Source organism: Vanessa tameamea, chromosome 29, assembly GCF_037043105.1.
Source record: "Vanessa tameamea isolate UH-Manoa-2023 chromosome 29, ilVanTame1 primary haplotype, whole genome shotgun sequence".
Lineage (NCBI taxonomy): Eukaryota > Metazoa > Arthropoda > Insecta > Lepidoptera > Nymphalidae > Vanessa > Vanessa tameamea.
In genome coordinates, this window is record NC_087337.1 from 5,576,683 (window position 1) to 5,603,940 (window position 27,258).

Here is a 27,258-nt window from a genome sequence, read left to right on the forward strand (position 1 = left end):
TAAATGACGATTCAAAAGTGCTTAAAATAAAAAAATCCTTTAAAATAAAATGTTATGTTAGCCAAATAAAATTATCTATACAGGCATACAATAAAATTGGAACGTCTGTTTGTATTACTAAAATAACCGCTTTTTATTAAATGCATATATATGTACATACACGGTACATTTAACAAAATAACATTTTTTTTTTATTTTTGTGCGTCTGTCTGTTTGTTCCGGCTAATCTCTGGAACGGCTGGACCGATTTTGACGGAACTTTCACCGATAGATAGCTGATTTGATAAGTAGTAACTTAGGCTACAACAGGAACTTTTTTGTTAAATTCAAATGCGCACGATATCGCAGGTAAAGCTAGTATATGTATATAGTATATCCATCCATCCATCTGTACTTCCAGCTCTAGGTGGAGGCGGCTCTAGGTGTCGGTAAGTATTTCTTCGAATATTTTGTTTTCCATCGACAAAAAAGAACTAAAGTAATCTTTGTATTCCTATATGATGTTAATTGCATCGACTTTTATACTGTTACTAAAAACTTTAATACCTCTAAATAGTATAAAACAAAGTCGCTTCCCACCTGCACGCTTGGATCTTTTAAACTACGCAACGGATTTCAATGCGTCAATAAACAGAGTGATTTGTGAAGATGAAGGTTTATACGTATAATATCACAGGACAATAATTATTGTGGAAAACAGCATTGTGAATCTTTTTATTTGAAAAGAGCGACTATGCGATGTCCTTGCCGTTTCTTCTCGCTGGAGGCTGCTTTCCGAAACGGTGGTAGTGTTTCGATATATCGACGATACAAAAACGCTTCGTTGTGAAGTTTACTTGAAAATACATTTGATTTGATTTGAAATACACGCATGTTATAGTACAGAAACGTCGAGAATTTGAATAATTTCTAATTTTAAAAAAAACCGGCAATTTTTTTTTATACATAAAATATATTGTATAAAAAATAAAATAAAAATCCAAACAAACAAACGGAACACTTAATGTCTGTTTAATATTAATATATATTTATATAATAATAATAATAAACTGTACGTCACACAGTCACATGGCTCCGGTGCGGCGTCTGTTGCGCTCGGGTATGTAGCTATCTGACATACGTATTAACAATGCTATTGACGTTAAGATTCTTTTGGCGCGTTCTGTATAAATTTCTACTATGAGTGGATCTTTACATTGACTAGAAAACTACACGATGAAGTTGCTCGTTAAGTTGAGTTAAGTGTCAAGTCGCTCGAAATAGATAACTTCACGACTTATTTTAATTTCCAATGTTTATTTTATTTCATTAGAAATTTCCCTCTTGGCACATATAAAGCCAGAATAAAAAAATAAAAAAATATCATTACAAATTTATGTTTACATTCGCAAGTGATTTTTATGTTAGCGTTGAAAAAATAAGAAATTACATTTGTTATAATTATTGTTTTATTATTAATGAGTAGATTATTATTAATTTAGTGTGATTTATTATTTGCATGCAATTCAAAATTTAATAACGCATCTATGTTTTTTAACTTTGTTGCTGTTGTTGCTGTTGTTGCTGTTTACCGACAATCAAGTTACATATAATTCAATTATTTATCATGTGGGAATCAATTAATACTAATTACACACTAACAAATACATATATATTCATCATGCTGATGCATTTATCTGATATAGTCACAATTTGAATGTCATATAACAAAATTTACCGACTCATGAGCAACAGCTGTTATAACAATAATAAAATCAAATGTTAGCAGATACATACAATAACGCGTCCCACCCCCCGCACCGGGGAGGGGGACGGAATTAACGTGCGAGCGAGACGGACGATTGTTGTCCGATTACATATGCCGTGGAGTCGTTTCGTGATTATAATTTTTTCGGTCGAATAATTTAATTATATTTTTTTTGTCTTAATTAATTAAATTATAATGTTTTGTAAAGTTTTGAGTTGCATTATGTTTATATATTTATAAAACAAGTTTCAGATACACTAGTTACATATAGCCTATTCCAATGGAAGTAGGAAAAAAGATAAACAAACCTTAGATTTACGTATTTCTTTCGATTAGCTAATAACTCAGCTATATTGTGCACTACTATGAGTTTATGATTAATGTATCTCTATTTATAATACGACACTGTTACACTTAACTACTTATTTCCACTTTACTTTTACTTCCGATATTCCGATAACAGTTTCGTCGACGTTCAAAACGGCATTTTTTCGCAAACCCATAGTGAATATCATAGATTAATCAATCTCTCGACCAAAAATATCGCGTCAATTTGCTGTCAAATGTTGTTTATTTGGCTTTTCTCCTCTTATGGTTGGAAAAGAGTATATACATAGTTTATTTATGGTATTTTTTGTTCTTTGAGTTTGTATTCTGGAACACTTAAAGTTAAAGGGAGCGATAATTGAAGTTTAATTCGCGATTTCATATACAAGTAGATTTGAATATTGTTATTAAAATTTTGCCGGGTTATCTGTGTGTTTGCTAAATTAGAACAAGAATGTATGAAACTGTTCGTGGTTGCGCCCGCAACTTTAAGGGGGGAGGTGTTAGGTATATAGATATAGATGTATTCATAAAAGGTTGCTTTTCACATATACAATAATTATATATTTGTAATACTTAATGCCAGATAAATATACTAAGCGGCATCAGTCTTGAGCACAACCTTCACTCTTTGGAGGAATAAAAAGGTCAGGGTCGCCGAGACTGCACGCGATTGGTCCGTCAGTTGTTGCCCGTCGCCTATTGGACACTCACTTGTCATTAGCCTGTAATTTGACCGAAAGTAATGCGCGAACTTGCAGTACAACAGTAGTACTACTGTCCATCTGTGCTCACGAGTCGTCCCGGCTACTATACTAAGCTTTACAAAACAGTATTAATGTAAATAATTTAAACTTGGATTCAGAATTAAATACAATTAAACTACATAATATTTCATCCAGTAATATTACAAAACTAGGAACGAAGTGTACTTTTTTTTAATAATTGAATCGTTTTATTATTTAAATAGCTGTTCGCGCGACTTCGTACGCTTTTGAATTTGATATAAAAAGTTAAAGAAAATGACAATACTTTCATACAACATTTCATCTCCCTTTTCAATCCTTTTTTTTTAAATAAAAAGTAGCCTATGTCCTTTCTCAGGCTCCAGATTATCTGTGTACCAAATTTCATTTAAATCGGTCCAGTAGTTTTGACGTGAAAGCGAGACAGACAGACAGAGTTCCTTTTGCATTTATAATATTAATAGTATGGAAGTATGGATTAATAAAGCGTAGTATTTAAATATTAAAGAACTGCGACGAAAATATTATAAATAAAAAATATATTACTAATTCGACTCGATCGTTTCCTGTTCTGCAGTGAAAAAATATCGGCCGGGCGCATACTTGCCGAGCGAACAGGGCTGCCACTCGTCCTATTATACTGTCGTTAAATAAAATATATATTTATTATATCTTTAAAAATAATATACCTTTATTGTTATTTTGATGACGAAGCTTAATAATAATTTAATTAGTATTTAAGTATTTATTTTTTACTGATTTAAATTTACATCAGGCCCATTAGATGCGATTATTTTTTTTTTAAAAAATCAGACAGTAATTACTGCCATAGCTTGAATAAGTTATCTTAACGTAGTTTAGTGATGAATTTTATTCAAACAACATCATCACAAAAACATTTGTTTAAATTTGCTCCCGCGCGGCCCAAACAATCCGAGATAAATTCAAATATATCACTAAATAAAACCTAATGATCGGTATACGTTACAATGTCTCTTTAATTTTTCTGGTTTTTCTGCGCAATTTTGAATTTTGTTGGCGACAACAACTATACGAAGTTTCAAAACAATCGGATGGACGATCCGACGAACCGTTGATAGCAGGTGATCTCCCATAAACATTGGGCCTATAATAATATTAACCGCTACACACACAGTCAATAATACGCTCACCACGATATTTGACACATCATAACATTCAATGTTAATACCCAGGCTCACTCTTCATTTCAAAATTATTTCGGAGATGGAATAACTGGTTTGTATGCCAGTGGTAAAATTCTTCCTTGAATTAATATACCGTTATTACTTGTATTCAAACCGTGTCTTTAATAACATAACTAATTACGTTCAAATTATAAATAATGCAATAATTCTTCATATTATTTAAACTGAAAGTCGTATATTAATATAATTATTTAATAGAAAACAATAGTTTTACATCTAAGGACGTTATGTCGCTCCATTAAAAATCACCATTATGGGTGGAAGCAATGACAATAACGTCTTAAGGTGTTTTTGCTATACGTTGAAAATATATTTGTCTCATCTTTTGTCTCTTTCTCTTTAATAAGATTTTATATTTATATTAGAACAGAACTAGTGAACTAAATTAAAAGAGGATTTCTGAACAGTAATGAACTTATATATTTTTAAACAATATTTCACTTCGTCACTAATTGCAATGTAGTTAATTAATCGTGTTTAGAATTATTATGGAAAAGAAGGAATATATTTATAGTAGTTTGCATAAAAAATTATATTCTGCTCAGCCGGTAGCAGCTTTAACTTCTTTAATATAGTAGAATTGTTGTACGATATAACTCAAATTATATATGTAGACATGTTATCAAAACAAACCATTTATCAAATACCATTATTGAGACGCGGAGAAATACTTTATTTAAACACGAATATAAGACGTCACTACTAATATTAATTTCATAGTTGTTTTTTAATATAATATTATTTCTGACATGTTCTGATGTTAAAGGTGAAATTTCGTTGTATCTTTTTATTATTATCAATAACTACGGTTAACAATGTCAAAATCATGAATTAACTGTAATTATTTTTTTTGTTTATATGTAGGGGATAAGCTACGGAAATATCGATTCAATTAAAAAAAAATCACTTTTAGAAAGCTTCATTATTTTCGCAATTTCGGGTATAAATTATATTTATCCTTTAAATTTATTAATAATAAATTCCACCCATGCGAAGCCGGACCGTTATGCTAGTATGTTATAAAATAAAACATTCTTCTTATATTTAAATAATATTTAATTTATTATATAGGACGCGTGACAGCCCTGTGCCCCCGGGTTTGCCTCGTTTGCTTGCTTTACTTAGCACGGCTCGGCTGCAGAAGGACGACACTGAAAGTTGCTACTTAGTTTATTTATAATTATTATTATTTCTTTAAATATATTTCTTGTTTGCAGATAAATGATAATCTTAATATTTTATTTTTTAATATTTTTTTAGCTTTTTATTAAGGCGAAAAGGCAAAAGCAGAAATAGGAACTACCGGTCGAAGTAAAAATTTGTAAATTATGTCATAGATCTTTTTTAATTGTAGTTTCATTTGTAATACAAATTGTTAACAAAATTGTCTGTACATGTATCGGCACTTCGAGCAACATTATATGTCATATGTGAACCCGTAACAATACCGGCCACCAAAAATCGCTCACGAACTAAATTAAACAAGTTTTAAATTAAATTACTTTATAGACTAAAGAATAATTAAAAATAATAAACATATTTCAGTGTTTTTAATAAATATAAAACAAACAGTCAATAAACCAAAAAATATTACACATTAAAACTTCATAATTACCTACAGACCAATTAATTGTTCTTTTTTATAATACATAATTAATAACAAAAAGTTCACATACAACCTTAACAATTTAAACCCTTGTAACATTTCGTAAGCGACGCGCGACGTTGGATTCCGTCCTGTACCGCGACCGAGAGGTATTGATACTTTTATAATATATTTGTTTTAATATTTTATAAATGTATATAATTATGTAAAAATTTTTTTTGTATAAAGAAAATATCCTTGTTTACATAAGAGTTATTAACATTAAGTCCTTAAATATATACAAAAATGAATTACTGTATAAATCATGACCGCGTTGTATAATTCGTACACATATTATATCAATACTGATAGGTTATATACGTACGACCTTTGGTCACGAATTGTACTATAACCTAAATATAAATTGTTATATGTTATACTAGTTTTCGCCAGCGACTCCGTCTTTCACGATGATGGTTAAAGCGTTATAAATAAACAAACTTAGGATGTATAATGTGTAATGGCCAGGATTGTAATTTAACCGAATGTCGCACAGATCTCGTGGTCGGTAAAGGAATACACTGATTAAACCGACGTGTTTCGGGAGACAAGTGCAGCTCCCTGACCGCAGTGAAGTAGCGTGGTGAAGCCAGGCTTCCATAGAGCCGTTGGTTTTAAATTCTCTAACCAGTGAATCAATTTTATCGTAGTAAGATCTTATACTATGATTTATATTTTTGTAAATGAAAGATAACTTATAAACCAATATATATAAAACTTATATAAGGTGCGGCGCGTTTCGGGGAAGATTTTTGTTTATAATATACATAGTATCATATATAAGTAGGTGAGGTTCGCCTCTTCACCCTCTTTAAATTTAGACTATTGACATGATAGCGTTAATTTAAATTTAAATGTTCTCGTTAAGAGCCGAGATGGCCCAGTGGTTGGAACGCGTGCATCTTAAACGATGATTGCGGGTTCAAACCCAGGCGAGCACGACTGAATTTTCATGTGCTTAATTTGTGTTTATAATTCATCTCGTGCTCGGTGAAGGAACCACATGTGTATCCACCAACCCGCATTGGAGCAGCGTCGTGGAATAAGCTCCAAAACCTTCTCCTCAAAGGGAGAGGAGGCCATAACCCAGCAGTGGGAAATTTACAAGCTGTTATAGTACTGTTCTCGTTATAATTATTATAAGCTTTTATGTCACTTGTATGTGTTCGGTGTAATGTTTTGTTCATCTTTCATTGATCTCTATCTCTAGTTTTATATGTTGTATCATTATTTTAGTATAAAAAGGTAAAGTTACCACCAGCTCGCAATGTGGATTAAAATGGTTTCTTTTTGTCGATAATCAACACGCAGACTATTGACTATTTTTACGGTTATTCTGTATAGTTGCATTTGCTTAAATATATTTTAACTTTTATATTGTAAATAAGGAAGCAAGTGCTTCTTATTATTTTTCTTTTTTTAAAAATGGGTTGAAAGATAAAAGTATACGCATAGCAATGTCAAGTCAGTCGTGTACTAGAAATAAAATATATTATGTTTATATTGGTACCGATTTATATAGATAAGTCTTCTGACAGGCAGATAAATCTGTAATGCTGATGGTAAGTGGTCACCTCGGTCATTAGACATTGACACGGTCAATATTAATAATCCTTTACATAACCAATGGACAGCAACCTTAGAAACTAAGATGGTATGTCCTTTGTTACTGTTACACTGGCTCACTCACCATTCAAAAACACAGCAACGCTAAAGTATATCTGTTTGACTTATACGATCAGGATGTGATATAATTTTCTTGGAAGATTTAATGACGTTAACGGATATAACGAGCCTTAATCACACAAAGCTAATTATAGATTAAAAATACATTAATCTACGGAATTTAGTGTCCCAAATTAATTTGACCCCTAAACCTTACAATCTCGTATCGTTCGGTTCGCTTATTGACGTAAAAAAATCACATATTTGAATACAAAATATATATTCGTATTTATGTTTGCGTGTGTATATTTATCACTTATAGCTTTGAGAGTTCAATCCCAAAGCGAAGTTAGAAGCCATAGGCTAAAATTATGTTATATTTTATCTGATAACGTAATGTACAATTGGTTTTTTTATTTGTAATTTTTATCTTCGAAATTCGTATCGAGAATCAAATGAATTTACAATATATAAAGTAATACTATATGATATTAGACAACTGTCCAATTGTAACCCATGTTTACCAAATATTCGTAAATCTAAAATCAACTGGGAACCGCCTTAATCCAGTTCATTCCGCTTGTAGGTGGTTTAAACCGGCCGATTGATAAGCGGATGCGATTAAAATTATTTTTTAATCGATTTATTAAGCCTTTTTGTAATGTAATGATATAACTCATATGTTATGTTAGCAGTTATCGTGAGTCGAGGTGGTTCTGTGGGTGGATTTCTTGAATCTTTACAAAACATTAGTGGTGGTTTTCATAACTTTCACATAAGAGAAATAGAGGCTCTTGCACAGTTGTGGACCGTTTGGAGCAAACCTTCGAACCCTCCATATAGCAATTCGATAAAAACATACAAGGCACTCGTCACTTTTAACAATCAATGACTGAACTTGACAAATAAATATATTTGCTAGCTCAGGTGTTTTAAAGGGAGACAGCCACCTCATAAATTGAGTGCAGCCGCGAGCGACAGCTGGTATATAATAAATCTTCGGTAATCTTCGGTAGTAACAAAAAAAAAACGTACCCACAAATAGATCCGTAAAGATAATTATTTTTATAAAATATTATAGTACACGTCAATACATCGAAGCTCAACATTATAATAAAGGTTTAAGTAGATATATAAAATCTGATGTATTTACCATCTGTATCGTTATGTAATATATAATTGAACGCTCGTAACTTGCGCCACGCGCCGTCCGTGCTATTATTAGTTAGGACCAATCGATAAACCCGACTAAATGTGACATTATGTATTTCATACGCAAGTTTGTTTGTTCAAATTAATAATATATACATACATATATAAAAGTAAAGGAATATATATATATAGATATAGATACCTTGGAATGTATAGAGGTTATTTAGTTATAAGATAAATAATTAAATACATATGTATGTTAGTTATAGTAAGATTTTGCTGAGCCGTTTTTGATGCGGTTGAAATCGTTAGTTTTGAGGCTGGCTTCAGTGCGATTTGTTGATACACACGTTAACTTTTATCCGATATATGTTAATTATTAATACAAATTAGGTACCTGAATATTCAGTGGCGTTTTTCTGGATTCGAACTCGCGACCGATTAAGATTCACGCAGTCCAACCACTGAGCCAGCTCAGCGTCGTGTAATGGGTATTATAATAAAATATAACAGTATTCCAATAAACGGAGCTGTCTCGATAATTAATAAATCACGTCGCCATGGCAACCAGTCGTAACGCCAGCTCCGTCGTGTCAGGGGTGTGGATTCGATTCCTATTATTATCTAATTTATTTTAATTTTCAACAGTACGACCTTTGTGTAAGAGTGGTAGTCGCCCATTTTTCTTTCAACTGACTTCGATAATTTGTATTTTGTTCCGGTTTGGAGGGAGAGTGGCCCAGTGTATTTACCGAGGTTGGTATATAGGCCGTGGTAGCCACTTGCCATCTGATGACCTATTTGCCTGCCTAATAAATAAATAAAAAAAACATTGATTTAATTTTAAATCAAAGGCTAAACGTCGCATTAACGTGCCACATATTTATTATAATATTATACGAACAAATAACATAACACGTATATACATACGGACAATTTATTAATCTATTATTCTATGTAGAGATAGTTCGAGTAACATCGCGTTGCACTACAAGTGTAAATACACGGAATAAAAAAAAAGGCAAAAAATACGATTTCCTAATCTTCAAATTCTATATAAGCCGGTATTAATAAGTTAGGCAAATAGTATAATTAATTTCAACTCTATGTGTTAAAAATTAAAGTTTAATTTCGCTTGTATAATTTAAAATGAATTCGTAGTTACACCCTTTTGTTCATTAAACGTTCAAAACTTCGTGAACAGTTAACTGTGGATGGGTAGTCTTGATACTTTAGCTATTATTATTATTTGTTGTATCTTTTTTATTTTATTTTCATTTTTGTTAGTGATATTTGAAATTAGTGTTTCAAAGAAGACTGTGTACAGATGTAATAGAAAATAATGTACGCATTCAGTTATTATCAGCGTTCATTTATGGAAGCGAGTGACGCTAAATATATTTGTGTGCGTGAGTTGACAAAAATATAGAAATTAGATTATATTTATTTAGTTTATTTTATTAAAAATTAATTAATTTAACACGTAGGGGCGCCTTAGAGTGAAAAGATCTTTTGAATATATCTTCCAAGTCTGTAATGTTAAAGGTCAAATTGAACGCATGAGTTAAACTTCTACAAACAAAATTATAATAAATAATTTAGTTGACCTTCTTAAAACTGTTATCGGTTGTAAATTAATTTGTTTTATTATTTATTATAGTATATATTATATGTTTGTTTCGTGATATTTGCGTGGTATACAAATTACATACTTAATAACATATCGTGCGTTATAAGAATGCTAATAATGTTTGTTTTCGAGTAATTATAATGATATTACTCCTTAAGCTCGTTTATGTGTGGGATGATGATAGAATTGAACTTACGACTGTCACACCTCTAGGATCGTATACATTTGAGTTATTGGGAGTTATTTCCATCCACATATATGTATGTTAACGTGTCGCAACGAATATCACAATAAACTTTATAGAAGATTTTTTTTTTTGTACACTTTTGAATGAGATTACTTACGAAAAGAGGATTTCGTTGATAAAAACTCACACAATGAAACGTAGTTATTACTCTTTTTCTCGATTGGAATATATAACCAATGAAACCACCTATATACAATTAGAGTTATATATCCTGTATGGCAATCACCGAATACTACATCCATGCTTTTTGCATTATATTATGTAATAAGCATTAACAATTTAAGTTTAAGTTTTTTAAGATTTAAAAGTAAGCTAAAGTTATAACTTATTTAACTTAAGTTAATAATACAATGTATTAGTTATATGGTTTTTGGTATAGACCAGATATGCGGGGCAAACCGTTTAATAGTTTTACACCCAAGTAAAAACAAAAATGCTTTATCGAGCAATTATAACATTTACTTATTTGTTAAGTTTAAAATTATTCACTTATTTAAATGCGTGATATTATAAGTAGAAACAAGTACATCGAAAACAGGTTTTCAAGTTACACGTTTGAAGAAAAACGAACAACTTGTATGAAGTTAAAAAAATATGTCTAAACATAAAATCGTTATAATTTTTTTAAACTTTTTTGTTATGTCTAAGATTAAGGTTATTCTGATGGAGAAAAACGATGTAGAAACTGTATTCTATATTCTGAGACTTTATCCCCGCCTAGATAGGTATTTTTAATGCAAATATATGTAGGTATGAAACATGAATGGGTTTGATTATTGATCGCTTTGTGAATGAAGCGTATGAGATCAGTATATAATGACCACTAAGGATATTAAGTTAAGGTAAATAGAGATATTGTATTTTGAGGAAAATAAAAATTAAAAATAGGGTTAAGGTAAATAGAGATATTTTATTTTCATGAAAATACATTAAGTACTGTATTTGTTGACGTGGCTACCAAAAAATTTAAAACTAAAAAGGAATGTCTTGAACAATTTAATTTTTGTTTAGTTTTGTATTACTTTTGTATAAATACAGAATCTAGTAGTCATGTGGGCTAAGAAAGATTCGTATTTTTCCTTATATTATCAAAGATAAGTATTTTAATTGCAATTTAATTTAGTATTAAGTAAATTACTTTCCACTTACATCTTACTGTAATGTTTATGAAAATATCTAGTAATATTACAAAAAATAATGACCTACATATGTGTGTTATATATAGAAGACCACATGGGGACTACTTCAATAGTAATTTACATCACACGAATTACTAAGTCGATAAACATACATACATTTTCAAAAAACAAATGTGTCAAGCACGCAACCTCCTTTTCGTAAATCGGTTAAAAATGAATATACATGTATTGATGTTATGCAGGTGTGTGTACGCAAACACAGGTGTACTATCCTTGCACTCATATACCGATGGGGCCGGAGAGAGATCAGGCGCAGGACCCATCGCTTTACATGCTTAAAAACATGCAACATAGCAACTATACGAATGTTGTAATGTTTGAAATATATATGCGATGGTGACATTTAAGTCGCATAAAACAATAACACACGTACACTTTGTTATGGGTTTTGAAATTGTTCGTTTGTGTATAAATTATCGAGAACGGCTTAGTCATTACAAAATTATTTAATAAATAATGTAATGATTGCTGTTTTCATTTATATAAGACATAGATTATAATTAAACAAGGAGCAACTATGTGTACGTCACCGAAGCGAACTTTGCGACGGAAATATTTTACGTTTAATGTATGAATAAATAAATAAGAATAACTATATCGGAACATCAGCTTGTCATTAATATCGATATACGAAATTTTATACAGATACGAGAGAGACAGAAATCATTCAGTCCCGATTTCGTAAGGTTAACGTAACTTACGGTACGTCACGAAAGGAGTAAAGTATGCTAAATTTAAAGTCAATCGAACCGATAGTTTAGGAGATATCTTGATGAGTCAGTGGCTTTAAGTATATAGAAGATGCGTATAACAATAATTTGCTGAGTTGATATTTATCCAATTAACAAGATTTCTTGTTTATTTTTCTAACGTGTTATAGTGCTATGTTTTTATGAGTCATTGTTTAATTGTCTTGTGAAACTTTATAATTTAATTTGCTATATTATATTTATATCTATTTTACTTAGTGGTTGGGTTTTATGCAACCCGTCTGGGTAGCTACCACGCACTCACTACCGCGTAGTACATAGTATTCTGGTATTCCGATTCAAAGGTCGAGTGAGCCAGTGTAACTACAGTTATAAGGGATATAACATCTTAGTTTCCAAGATTGATTGTGCATTATTAATATGAGGAATCCTTAAGATTTCTGACTGTACCAGTGTCTGTGGTGACCGCTTACCATCAGGTGGCCCATATAGCGCCATTAAATATGACATGAAATAAATGATCTATCTGTTTGTATACTTTATCTTTAATTTATCAATATCAAAAATATATCAATCAATTATTATAATTACCTTCTGGATAGTATTAAATGTTTAATCGTTTCTTGGTTGTGTTTATCGGACTTACTTGGAGTAATTTGTCGACGTAATTTTTGCAGAGATATAGCTTAAGGGTGGGAGATTAAAGCGGCTTTAAAACAACCCCAAAAATGTAACTACAGATAAAATAACTCCTTTTTGAATTATTGGCAAACGAAATTTCTAGTGATATCTAATATGTAATTATATATATCTATGAAATATCATTATCGTATTAACATATAGATACACATAGCTTTTAAATGATAACAAATAACTTAACATTATCGTTATTAATAACAATCTCGTCTCTTAGTTGATAGCGTATTAATAATAAGATATTGAAATACTATAAATACTACTTGTACTATACGTGAACAATATTTTCATCGATTAGATTTATATGTGAAAAATAAATAATCTTGTCACAAAATATAATAATAAATTTAATCAAATGTAAAAGTATCAAAATTGTCCCGTCACTGTTTTGACCCGCTCTCATCTTTCACTGCTTTCGCCAGGGCCGAACTTTAATAGATGTTTTTTTTGTGTTTTCTTTTTTTGGTATTAGTATTTTAAATTTTTAAATTACTCGTGACTATTTCTAGTTTCGTTTGTATTTTCGATTAAGCGATCAATGAATACCCTTTGAAGTTTTAAATTGTAATATTGTTATTTAAAAATGTATCGTGTAGTGTCACTACAGGCACAGGGACTTAACATCTTAGTTGCTGAGATTGGTGGTGGTGGGATAAGGGGTGGATAATACTTCTTACAGCGCCAATGTTTATGGGAGGTGATGGTGGTATTTCCCAGTCTAACCTGTCTCTTTTTTTTAAATAATTATCTTGGTTTTTATTTAAAACTAGTTAATATTTAAATATAGTAGTTGTAACTACTAACAGATGATCACCGCTGGATTTGCTTCGTATGCATCATGTGCTCAATTTGTGTTTATAATTCATCTCGTGCTCGTCATTTAAGGAAAACATCGTAAGGTAACTTGCATGTGTCTTTTCAATAAAATTATGCCACATGTGTGCAACAAGCTGCGTGGTGAAATTAGCTCCAAGACCTTCCCCTTCAAAACGTAGCTCGGCCTTAGTCCAGGTCATGACATACTATTACTTTACTACAGCAAATTTAATTATAAAATAACTTTACCAGTACCTGTTCGTGTATTTAAATATAATTAATAAATTAAAATAAGAATAATGAAACAATTGGTCATTGGTGTAACGGTAAACTAACCGCTGCGGTCAAAAGCTTCCGGTCCGTTTTAAAGTTCCCAAATTAAGATTACATGATATTATATGTGAGTAAATATTTATGTATATGTATATATTGTTGAGCGCACTAATCTTAGGAACTAATTGGTAGGATGGGCAAATGAGCAACCCGATAGGGCCAAAGTGCGTTTTTAGAGGTAGAGATTACTAGGCAATAGGATTACGTACAAATTATAATTTTTTTAGATACTACTTAGCAACAAATAAAGAAAGCTCTTGAAAAAAAAATACTCAGCAGCTTTTGGTTTAAAAGTAAGTTCATTTAGATTCTCCTAACTCAAAAAGCGAGTTTATAGTTTATATATGAAGTACAGAAATATACATGTATAACTTTACTTTATATAAATAAAACTCAAAGCAAGTCTTAGGTATCTCTTATCTCTATTCTAAATTTAATCTTAATAAGTCCAGCCATTATTTCGAAGTCGAATAAAAAACGTCAAACTTTTACGTACATAATAACAACAGGTTTGATAAATATCTTATAATTAAAATACTTTAACGTGTAAAACCGAGCGATACGATTGTATAAATAAATGCAGTTAGATTAATTATTCCTCAGTTTTGAAACTTAATTGATTTCCCGGTGGTGTTACGAATGCACGTTACATTGTTACGAAGCCGTTTGTAACACAAGACGGAGCGCTTGGATTTACTCGACCTTGGATATTATTAAGTATAAATCGTATTGATGATAAAACTCGTACCATGTTATAGTTTTATGTTTGTATGTATATTATATTCCATAAATGGGAGGGGGCGCTATGGCAGATGACTATGCATATTATATGACTCATTTTTACGACTATGATGTGGTGAGCTTATGTTCGTCACGTCTCATTGTATTTTCAACTGTTCTATCGATGTTGTTTTATTATAGTCACTAATTTTATCGATGTTATATAAACTAATTATTATTATTTAAATAATGTGAAAGAAACTCTTTCTGCTTCTCTGACTGTTGCCCTTTGACGGCCAATCCACTGAACCGACTTTGATGAAATTTAGTATAAAGTAAACTTGAACTCCAAGAAAGGATATAGGCTACTTTTTGTACCTGACACCATACGATGGACGAGCAAAGCCGCGATCGACACCTAGTTATTGATAAATCTAAATGTTTTCGATTTGTTTTTGGAATAATTAGTTACATATTATTCATAAACTGTAATAGTTTATAGATCTTTGATTAGGCTGATTTATAAAATATACATATTGTTTATTATGTTGAATATTAATAAAATTATAAACTCATATATAGTTTTGTGTAATTCTGTATGAATATTCTTAAACGTTCTTAATGAGAATCTTCATCAGTCGTGATACAATAAATCCAAAGTCGAATTTTAGTGCAACGTTTCGGTGTAATGTTCATGTAAAACTTAAAAGATTTGTCACGTAAGTTGCACGCATTTTTATGATAATGGTTATATTATAAGTGATTTCAAATACATTATGATTATTTAACGCGTCTCCTCAATGACGATGTGAATTTATTTGTTTATTATTTAAATAGCTAGGCAGATGGCGTAATGGTTCACCTGGTGGCAAGTAGTCACTACCACCAAAGGCCCTATTGGTAATATTAACCTTCACTTACATCGCTAATGCGCTACAAACCTTGGGAATTAAAATGTTGTCCCTTGTACCTTTAGGAATAACAATTTTGAATATTACTGTCAAGCGGAAGAATATATGCTAAAAAGGGTGGTGACCGTTAAAAAACTATAGTCTTCCCTAAATCAGACTATGCTGTATTCAAGTAGGCTTTCACAAGCACTTTTGAATCGTCATTTTGCAAAACCATATTAAGTGAAGCTTCCACCGGTTCGGAATGTAGATTCTAACGAAAAGAACCGACACAAAATAATAATTGAAGTGAATTAACTTTAAACGTACTACAATTAATACGGATTATTTAGTACGTAATATGAGAATAATTTATTGAAATAGTAATTAAAATATAGCAATAAAAAACAAACATAATATATTATAATAAAAATTAAAATATATTTATTTTAATGAATACACAACGATAATAAGAATAACTAAACCGAGTACGTCCCTGCCTCCCCCCTCGCGCTCACCCGCGCCGCCATTTTGCGTTATTGAGAATTTATGTCGCTAAGGCGACGTACACACGGTTTGAATAGGGTATTATTATAAGTACATATTATAATTATATATGGAAATTGATTTTTATAATTGTTTACGATCTATTAACGGCTTGAGTTGGTTTTTGTTGTGGTGAATGAGAGAGTCGCTCCGGATGTTTGTTAGTCGATCGGAAAGGCGTGGGCAGCTTGTGATGAAATTTGTCATAGAAGTCGTGTAAATAATTGATTATGTGCTCTATATCCAGCAGTGGACTACGATATCGCTGTATCTTGACTAATATTAAAAACATCGATACATACATTTAAATATATTATAACACGTATGATCAACCTATCAATCTAAGCTAGCTGATCAATATCAATCTAATCTGAACAGCGTTGTCAAAAATTCCAAATAGTTCGAAATAAATATCAAAATTTTATTAGTATTTACTTAAAATCTGCAAAATTAGCTACTCGTTTGCTACGTCACAACTAGAGAACAATTTGACGCGAACAGAGTCGTCTGTAATACATGTATATATCTATGTATTTAAATAAAAATGAAACATAAAAAAAAAAATGAAAGTCGTTAATTTAGTTAAAGTGAAACTTTTGTATATCGAAAATATTCACACGATACGTAGAAAATATATTATAATTGTCACGACCTAGATTTGATAAATTAAACATTACGACTTTAATATATTGTTACGAGTTGACGGTCGTTAAGAAACGAGTTATTTACCTTAGAGATGTAACTATCAGACCGTTCGAATCAGAATTAACGGATATAAATCTAAAATTTGATAAAACATAATTAATATTAATCGATTTCGAATGAACTGACAGACTATTAGCTCTAATTATTTTGTTATATTAAATACATAGGTAAATAGAGCCGAGATGGCCCAGTGGTTAGAACGCGTGCATCTTAACCGATGATTTCGGGTTCAAACCCAGGCAGGCACCACTGAATTTACATGTGCTTAATTTGTTTATAATTCATCTCGTGCTCGGCGGTGAAGGAAAACATCGTGAGGAAAGGTTTCCTCACGATGTTTTCCTGGGTTTGAACCCGAAATCATCGGTTAAGATGCACGCGAATCGAATCGAAATTAGACACATGCAGGTGCATGTGTCTAATTTCAACGAAATTCTGCCACATGTGTATTCCACCAACCCGCATTGGAGCAGCGTGGTGGAATATGCTCCATACCTTCTCCTCAACGGGAGAGGAGGCCTTAGCCCAGCAGTGGGAAATTTACAGGCTGATTATGTTTATGTTTATGTAGGTAAATAGTAAGAGCGATATTTTATTCGCGTCTGTCACGTCAATAGTCTAAACTATACACTAAAACCATGTCTGAATCACGCTGCGTTTTCTGGTATAGTTTAATGTATATTGGCTTAATATACATAAAACGTATCATGTGTACATCTCTCCGTACATGAGAATGGTAAAATTACAGCCCTATTGGCTTAATTAAACTGTATTTTTTCAGTTTCAAAATTTGACCCAGACATACTAACAGGTGAATTTAATTTAAATACGTAAATATGTCTTAAAACTGCAAACAACGTAATCAAAACGCCAGCGACGCTGTTTTTAAATTAAAATTTAAACAATATTTAGTCTGACTAATACGTACTTATACATACATATTGAAATGTTTGAATCATGATTCAATAATTGTTATTGTCATTTAACATTGACTAGGTTTACACGTCTACCGGCTTGGACTATATTGGTCTTAATGCTGCAGACACCTCCCGGGTTCAAAGACGAAGATGGATTGCTTAAAAATGTTTTTTTATTGTTAAATATTCTCAGACATTGTTAAAGAACGGAAGTTCATTGGTTCTGTGCATAAACTCTCTCCTGATTGAAGTTCTATCTGATATAGAAAGTAAAAGAATTGAGGAATCATCTATTTATGCGCTCTCAAGTTCATTAAATATATTCTGTATCATTCGATTCATTTCGTACTCCGCCATTATGTTTTAAATTAGAATTAAATCAGCTATATAATCTATATTTCCGAGTGAAGCTTCACGTTTGATTATATTCGTAAAATAAATATGATTACAAATCGTTTCAATTTCGATGATTATATATAACTATAATGTACTTTATGTATTTACTTTGAAGTGACCATATAATACACAACAAGAGTAAAATTATCTTTGCCACAATTAATGATTGTTTTGTTCTTTGAACGTGTATGAGGTTAAGATCTTTATTTCCCGTAAGAATTTTATTGTTCACTGAGATTAAAAGTACAAAATAAAAAAAAAGTACTCGCATGTCGGCGATATGCGTCTCAAGTTACAATACATTAAATAGTTATAATATTAATTAAAAAATTTTTTTTTTATATATATATTTAATATAACGATTAGACTCGATTTTTCAGCGAAGTTATCGAATAATTATAATATAATCATTTGTACCCCTATTTTAAACTCCGCAGTGAAATGTTTTATTAAAATCGGATAACACTCGACGCATACCCTAGACGTACTGAAAGTATGTACAAAAAAAAAAAACAAAAGAATAATAACATCAAATTGATAGCCTTTTTTTTTAAATTGGATCAAAATTAGTTCCAACTTATCACGTATTTATGTTATTAAAATAAACCTTTTTAGTATCGTAGCTGTAGTTTGAAAAATAAACGCTCCTCCTGAATTATATTAAAACAACAAAATATATTTAATAAGAAAATATTGTTTTATTTTAAATATTTTAATATGATTCGCTCGTCTGTGCGCGCCCTATCCCAGGGTTGTTGCACCGAATAGATCGCTCGCTATCAATTCCGTCTGTGTGTGCGGGTATATGTGTGTCGTGTACATGGTGATGAGAATTTAGTACTATTTGCGATACGAGACGAATCTACCGGGTTTGTCTATTTATTTAAAAATATTTTAAAAATTGTATGGAATTTTTTTTTGTTGTTTATTGTAATGGAATGTTTCTAACTTTATTAATTACTAGCGATGCGCCACGGCTTTGCACGGGTGCAAATTATTTGTTAGGTTAATATTATGGTATAATTATAATTTGTACTTAGGAATACTGTCGCTTTCTACACATGATTTATTTTCGGAATTGGATCGTCAGTACTGAATATTACCACCAACATACAAACAAACAAATTTAACTCTTTTGTAATATTCATTATATACAATAATACGAATTTCAAGCTTTTCTCGTTAATAGTCTAAATTGAAATCGGATGAAACAGCGAATCATAGCTACTTATATTATATACTAAATCCTTCTCCGAAACTCACCACAGCTTCTGATATAAGTTTTATGTATACTAGTTTAGTAATTATTTCAGTTATATGTTTAAAAATTAACGTCTCCCGATTCACTAGTGCAGATGTTGATGTTATTTGTATTTTAGTGGTAAGTTTACACGAGATTGCATTGATGTGTAACAAATTGATATTAATGTGGTTTTGTTTTTTTAGTTATTTATTTTCGTGTTAAAGTTAAGTATAATTCAGCAGTGATAATCGAGTTTCTTTTAAATAATATAAGGTATTATCTAGTACTTGTAATATGAGTTTATATAAAAAACAAAGTCCCGCCGGTGTCTGTCTGTCTGAAGACAATGAACTCAAAAAATATCGAACAGTTTCACCAATGCTTCGAGTGATTTATGAGAAGAAGGTATATGATTTTATATAAGGTTTACTTAAATCTGATCTGATTCGGTGAAAGGTCTGATCGCCAGCAGTCTGCTTGCACGCGAGTGTTTCTTGTGATCTACTTTTTATAATTTCTTATACGCATTTCGGTAGTCTCCCATAAGAATGACCGCCCCTTTGGAAATTATTTAATAGAATATCACAATCGCAAGTCATTGTTAAAAATAACTGACTTTGAATAATAATACTCTGAAAAAATAAATTATAAACAAAATGCGAGTCATTAAAAAAATATACCGTATTTTTTCGACCTTAGGATATTTTTCCTTAAAATTAAAATGGGACCAAACGGGAAGTATACCCTCCCAAACAGAAAAGGATTTTTCAAATCGGTAACTGACATAAAAAATACAACCGATTTGAGAACTTCAAAAGTAATAAAGAAAAGTAGCTAAGATGTCCTGTGTTTGCGGAGTAGGTTGGAGCTTATTCCAACACGCCCCTGCATTGCGAGGTGGTTGATAAAATAATAATAATAGTTACTTGAATACAGACAGACAAGCTAACTCTACAAACTAGCGATTCCGTAATTCGCGTTAAAATAAATTTCTTAAGAGGTCACATATATTAATTACATATAAAATATTAAAACAACAATTTGAATATAAAGATAATCTGAAACGACCTTGAATGTTAAAAATAAAATAATTATTATTACGTATGAACTCGAACACGCTGTATAGCGTCACCTTGTTTGAGGCAAACACAACTACAAAGACGACGTTCGTATATGTACATATATTGTGTATGTGTTAATAGCGTCTATATCCGTCATACAAAAAAAAAATATAACATGTGTGTATTTATTATAAAATAATAAATGTTAATGTGTGCGTTTCCGAATTATTTCGTAAAAAGAAACTTGAGACGGTTAGTCGTGGCGTCCGTCTGTGTGTACGTACGGATTGATTTTGAACTGTTGTTGTTTTTTTTTAATTGATTTAAATTTCGATTCGAATTCGAATATTTGTTCTGTTACTCGAAGTTTGTTAAGTACTTGTATTATATTATTGCTTTTTTTTTTTTTTTTTACTTGTAGCAAAGATGTTAATCTTAACTATATCAAATGTTTATTGTTAGACTTTTTTATTTAATTAACATATATATGTGTATTGGTGGAAAATAGTAGCCACTGAGCATATTGTCACTGGAATCAAAGTCAAAGTCAAAAATCTTTAATCAATATGGAAGTGTTTACATTTGCTTATTGATAGTCAAAAATCTACCGACGGTTCGGAAATTAACACCTCGGACCTGAGAAGAACCGGCGAAAGAAACTCAGCGGGATATCTTTTTGTTTATTTATTTATTTATTTATTTTTTACATGTCAATGAATGAATATACATTTCAAACCGATGGTAGTTTTAAATTTATTGTAATATCACGATTTAAAAGCGCTTCAATGAGCAGACGCTTTTTAAGCACAAGAAGCGAAAAAAAGATTCCAGTGGTCCAATTCCGATGGTCCGAAATTCTACCATAGTCATACGTCCCCAAAGCACGCCCGCGTCGCCCGGGCTTAACGCAGCCCTTGCACTCTGCATTAGGACGGGCGTGTTTATGAGGCTACTTGAATAAAGAACATTTTGATTTGGACTAGCTTATGGATTGTCAGAAATACTTCAAACGAACCGGCGAACTAAAATCGAACGGCTTAGACAATATTTGTCATCGTTAATTCGGTTTCTAATGAAATTAACTAGTAGTCGATGAATCGTCGAAATAGGACATTCCTTTATTGCTAACAAAAATATAACACATCGATTCGATAGACGGAAAAAAAAATTAGGCTCGATCGGACGATATCTTGTCGTCATTACAAAAAAAAAAAAACGAAATGTCAAAAACGCGTTATTGATTTTTAACTTTGACATGACGTGTATTGTCATTATTGTTTCTGTCAAACACATGTTAGTGCGTGTAATGTTTTAATTTCAAATTTATGTATATAGCTGGAACCGCGGGTTTACCCACGTAACATTTATAAAACTGACCAACTCTAGCACCCAAATCGTTACCCATTTTACCCCCTCGAGGGGGTTGGGGGGGTGTTAATTAATAAAACCAACTATGTCCCTACCCAAACTACTTCCATAATAAATTTCATCAAAATCAGTTTATCGGTTTAAGCAGGTACTTTGCACTTATAATATTCAACTTTGTGAACTCAAGCTGTTCATACCGTTCTGTCCTCTTAAAAAGTTTTTAGTTCTGCGCGGTCGCTAACAGACGCTAAAGTTTATTTTTGTTGATATTTATATATCTGAACTCATAATGTAATTAATTTAAAGAGTTATATTTTCTCGTAGGAATTGCTACGAATAAGGTTTCAGAATATAGCATCACGTTACGGTTTATAGTAAAAATGTATTCGCATCGACTAAAATATATCTTTTTTGTTTTCCAGGACGAAGTTCTTGCCATCAACGACAAGGTCGTGCTCCGTGCCGAGGACTTGCTCAGTTGGGTATGCAACGGGGCCGAATGGAGATGGGGGCTCCGAGCGGTCTGGAGAGGCGCCTGCGCCCCCCCTAGCGCTCCTTGCGTCACGTCACCGCTACATCACACGAAGCTCGACTTCAGTGACGTAGAGAAAGAAAAGTGCTCTATAAGTGAGTATCTCTCACAAATATGTTGGTTTTTTTAAAATTTATAATACATAAGTAGGTAGTCTGAAGAGCCGAGATGACCGAGTGGTTAGATCGCGTGCAAATTAACCGATGATTGCGGGTTCAACTAAGGCAAGCACCACTGAATTTTCATGTGCTTAATTTGTGTTTATAATTCATCTCGTGCTCAGCGGTGAAGGAAAACAATGTGTCTAATTTCAACGAAATTCTGCCACATGCGTATCCACCAACCCGCATTGGAGCAGCGTGGTGGAATATGCTTCTGCAAACCTTCTCCTCAAAGAGCGAGGAGGCCTTAGCCCAGCAGTGGGAAATTTACAGGCTGCTAATGTAGGTAGTCTGAGAAATATAATTCCTGATGAAAGAACATTGGCGCTGCAAAAAATATTTATCATTCTCTACATCACCAATGCACGACCAACCTTGGGAACTAAGATGTTGTGTCTAATGTCTGTCACTGGCTTACTCACCCTTCAAACTTGAACACAAAAATATTAAGTATTGCCTTTTCGTAGTAAAATGTGTGATTAGTAGGCTGTACCTACCCAGACCGGCATGTACAGAGCCCTACCACCAAGTAACTCCTTCACTTGTTCCTGATCACAACTGCTGTTGGTGTTTAGTACCACATAGGGTTTCCTTCTTTCCAATTAAAGATCTCCATAACTTAAACATATGGTCCCAGCTCTCATTTAAATGGGAATTTTGTAAATATTTTCCAGCAGTAGAAGTAGAAGATCCAGGTGTCGTCGTGTTCTCGTACCCTCGCTACTGCCGCTACCGCGCACTGCTCGCCCGCCTCGATGGTATCCAGGCGGACTGGCTTCGGGACTCGCTGGTGGCTGCCCTCGGCGGTTACGCCGCTCCCACCAAGAATACTAGAATATTGTATTGCAAGGTGAGTGGATTTCATTTTTTAACTTTGCCGATTCATGAATTCAAATCATTTGTATAAAATACATCGGTAAAGAAGGCATATTATTCGATACAAGATTATATTGATGATAAAAAAGCGTGGAGTTAACGCTCGTTGACTTCCAGGCAGGAGACATAACATACATATATAATTGTATTTAACTAACATGACTGTATTTTTAGATGTTGAAAAAGAGTAACTACTGAGTTTCTTGCCGGTTCTTCTCGGTAGAGTCCGCATTCCGAACCGGCGGTAGCTCCACTTAATATAGTTTGTCAAATGACGATTCAAAAGTGCTTGCCTACTTGGATAAAGTATATTTTGATTTTGTGTAATTATTTACATCGTAATGACAAAAGCGTTTTGCCTATAGTATTAATGTTCAAGTTTGTCTCAATCACGTAAAACGGCTGAACGGAAATGGATGTTATTTGGAATAGTTATAGTTTATACTCTGTGTTAACGTATGGGCTACCTAACACCTGCCTCACACGCGGTAGAAGCCGCGAGAGGAAGCTATGTAATCCACTCACTCGTCCACATCTCACATTGTTCCATGTTTGAGTAGAGTTGGAATAAGAGGATTTTAAACCAAGATTGCTGGTTCAAAGTCAAAGAACCACCGAATTTTCAAATGCTTGATTGCTGTTTATATATCTCTTGCAATCGATGAAGGAAATCCTGAGGAATCCCGCTAATGTCTTATTTAGCTTTCAATATTAACTTTAACAGGAACAGAGATCCTCTCCGAGCACGTTTTATGATCGAGCATTGTATTTAGTCTAAAATGAAGTCCGATTTTCAGGATACTTTCGAATACCCTGAACTCGAAGGCCACGAGTTCGTCTGTAATCACCTCGCGCCGAAACTGAAGGGCAGGCCGCGCGGGCGGCGGCGGCGCGCGGCGCGGTCACGCGACCGGTCGCCCGACAGGTCGCCCGACCGGTCGCCCGACTCGCGCTCCAGTGATAGTGACAGGAATACGCCCGACACGAGAGTGAGTGAAAGCCAGAGATCTCAGGGTTCTGTGTTCTAATCTCAGGTTGGTCAAATGAAAAGTTATTGGGGTTTTCTGACGGCCAATTCTCGGTAGCAGCGTGGAGTCTGTATGACGTCAGTGTTTCCGTGACCTAAAGTGTTGGATTGGTAGACTCTTTTGCAGAAGAAACTTGTGTACAGATGTGCACTTTAATAGTCCTTTGTCGTCGGTACCATGGAAACGATAGTTAAGAAGGCGAATTAAATATTTTATAAAAGTTCCAAAAATTGCGAAAATACCGAAATCTTACTACTCGAATATAATTATGATATTATAATACGTGTCCAAACTTTCAGACGCCAAGAAGACTATCACTCCGCAACGGAGCGGAGAAGCAGAGCGAGGAGGAAGAGGAGGTCGAGAGGAAACCAGAAGAGATAGCCAAAGACGAAGCTTTCCTGCAACAGCTCAGGGAGTTTCTCAAAAGTCAAAACGATTCGCTTAAGATATCGCACTCGTTGAAAAACGGTGAGTACGGAACCGCCGCCCGCGGTGTAGGCGCCGCCAAGAGGCCGCCAAGAGGCCGCCATAACCCGCGCTGTGGTTGCAGTGTCGCTGCGCGGCGTGTACCTGTGGGTGTCGCGGCGCGGCGGGCTGTCCGCGTGCCGCGCGGCGCTGTGGCGGCGCCGCTTCGGGCCGCGCGCCGCCGCCCTGCGCGCGCTCTACCAGCGGTCAGTCCCCGCACTCCGGAACTGCTACGCGCAGAGGCTAACCTAACCTCAACCCCCCCCCCCCTTAGGGTCGGGGTAGTATCCGTTCGTAGTCTGTGTCGTCTGCGGAAAATTTTCGTAATTTTATTCACTCGAGTTAACTAAGACGAACCTGCGTATTTCCCGCTGGACTTAAAAATCGCTATGATTGTTCCCGCTGACCAATCTGTGAAGAATACTTTCTGGTACGGTCGAAAAAAAACATTGAAAATATCTCGCTGTAGATAGAAATACTTATTAATCTTCCCCTCTATAGTTGGCTATTTCTAATAATATATTACGTTATAGTTTTGAAACGGAGTATCTCGCAGTAGTTGAACATTTATCCGCAATGATGAAAATCTCTGACTATTTCCCGCTGTAGTTGAATATTTCTATAAAGATTTCCCGTTATAGTTGAAAGTCCCTAGGAATATTGCCCAAACAGTATTTACGACGGATTTTCTGCAAATCTTCGATAAATTGCGATTCGGCGATTTGAGAATTTAATTAGTGAATTGTATTTCGCTTTTAAATATATATATATATATATATATATATATAAATAGATAATTAATTAATGGAATATTAACTGTTCCAGGTATCTCCTCCAGTACGAACATTACCAAAGATGGAACGGCCTGATGCACCCCAAGCCCAACGGGAAGGTCGACGAACCGAATACCATAGACACGATAGACGTCACGGACTCGCCGATCCGCGACGTCGACGTGAAAAAGGACCTCCCCGAGAAGAGGCTCCGGACCCCCTCCCCTAAGAAACTCAAACCGGAGAAATTAGTTTTGGACAACGAAACGGGCGAGCTGACGAAGGAGGAGATGAACATAACCTCGAAACCCGCCGAGGAGTTGAACAGGGAGTTCCTGGACTCGCTCCCTAACCCGAAAGAGGAGGAGAAGGGGAAGATCTTCGTGAAACCGGTCGAGAAGCTGATAGAGCCGAGCCTGAAGATGTTGCAAGACACGGCCCCGTCTGATCCGACGAAGCCGACGGCGATGGACTCCAGCAAGCTGACGGACGTCGGGAGCAAGCCAGGCGACGGGTCCGTGTTCTTGAACGAATTAGCACAAAAACTGAACTTAGGTGAGTCACGTTAGTTAGTTTTTTACTCGGTGGTAGGGCTTTGTGCGAGCCCGTCTGGGTAGGTACCACCCACTCATCAGATATTATACCGCCAAACAGCGCCGTTGTCTATGGGCGATAGCGACCACTTACCATCAGGTGACCTATTTGCTTGTCCGCCTACCGATATCATAAAAAAAAACACGTCAATCACTACATTTAACTAAATATTAAACAGATCTTGGAAATTTTCATAAGGGAGAATGGATCCTTATGAGATCAGTTCGTCGTTCATCTGTCTGTCTGTCTGTCGACTCTTGAAAGTTATAAAAAGGCGGATTAGGGAGGTGGACGCCAAATGGGACTCCTGGTGGTAACACTCGGTACTACCACCCATATACATTGGCGCCATCTCTCGTGCCTATAGTTCACACACACTGGCTCACTCACCTTTCGAACTGAACCAAACAATACTAAGTACTGATTGGCGGAAGAATGTATGACGTGGTCGGCGGTATCACTCTACCACGAAGTAGCCGAGTAAAGCCATATTATAATATATATCAGGGCCGGATCTAACATATGGCTTTTCGGGTTTCAGCCCGGGCCCCGTGTATTCAAGGGGCCCCAGCTAAGTTAAGTCAAAGTCAAAAATAGACGACAATGCGAAAGAATCCATAACTTTATTAAACTAAACAGATCGTATGGTTTGCGGCGCTGCGAGTCCTGCAATTAACCAAACCCGTTAAATTAATTTGATTCAAGTCTACGTTCAGATGTCTGAGGTGGGCTTCTAAGTAGTGTTAGCCCAAGGCCCCCTAAACTTACGGTCCGGCGCTGATTATTATAGTTTAATAAATTTCTGTATACAGATGCTGATGTCGCTACAATTATAATTCAC

At 33.8% G+C, this 27,258-nt stretch overlaps 1 protein-coding gene across 3 annotated transcripts in view; it reads left to right on the forward strand.

Moving 5' to 3' along the window:
* Positions 1 to 27,258, forward strand: part of LOC113391469 (AT-rich interactive domain-containing protein 5B-like) — an 81,763-nt gene that overhangs the window by 51,208 nt on the left and 3,297 nt on the right. For 2 of the 3 annotated variants that reach the window (XM_064219708.1, XM_064219709.1), the window contains exons 4-9: positions 22,408 to 22,612; positions 23,353 to 23,528; positions 24,352 to 24,543; positions 24,882 to 25,053; positions 25,136 to 25,256; positions 25,876 to 26,378. In XM_064219708.1, coding sequence (XP_064075778.1) covers positions 22,408 to 22,612; positions 23,353 to 23,528; positions 24,352 to 24,543; positions 24,882 to 25,053; positions 25,136 to 25,256; positions 25,876 to 26,378 — 1,369 coding nt within the window. The remainder of the gene's footprint in view (positions 1 to 22,407; positions 22,613 to 23,352; positions 23,529 to 24,351; positions 24,544 to 24,881; positions 25,054 to 25,135; positions 25,257 to 25,875; positions 26,379 to 27,258) is intronic. The other variant, XM_064219710.1, reaches the window with a different exon arrangement.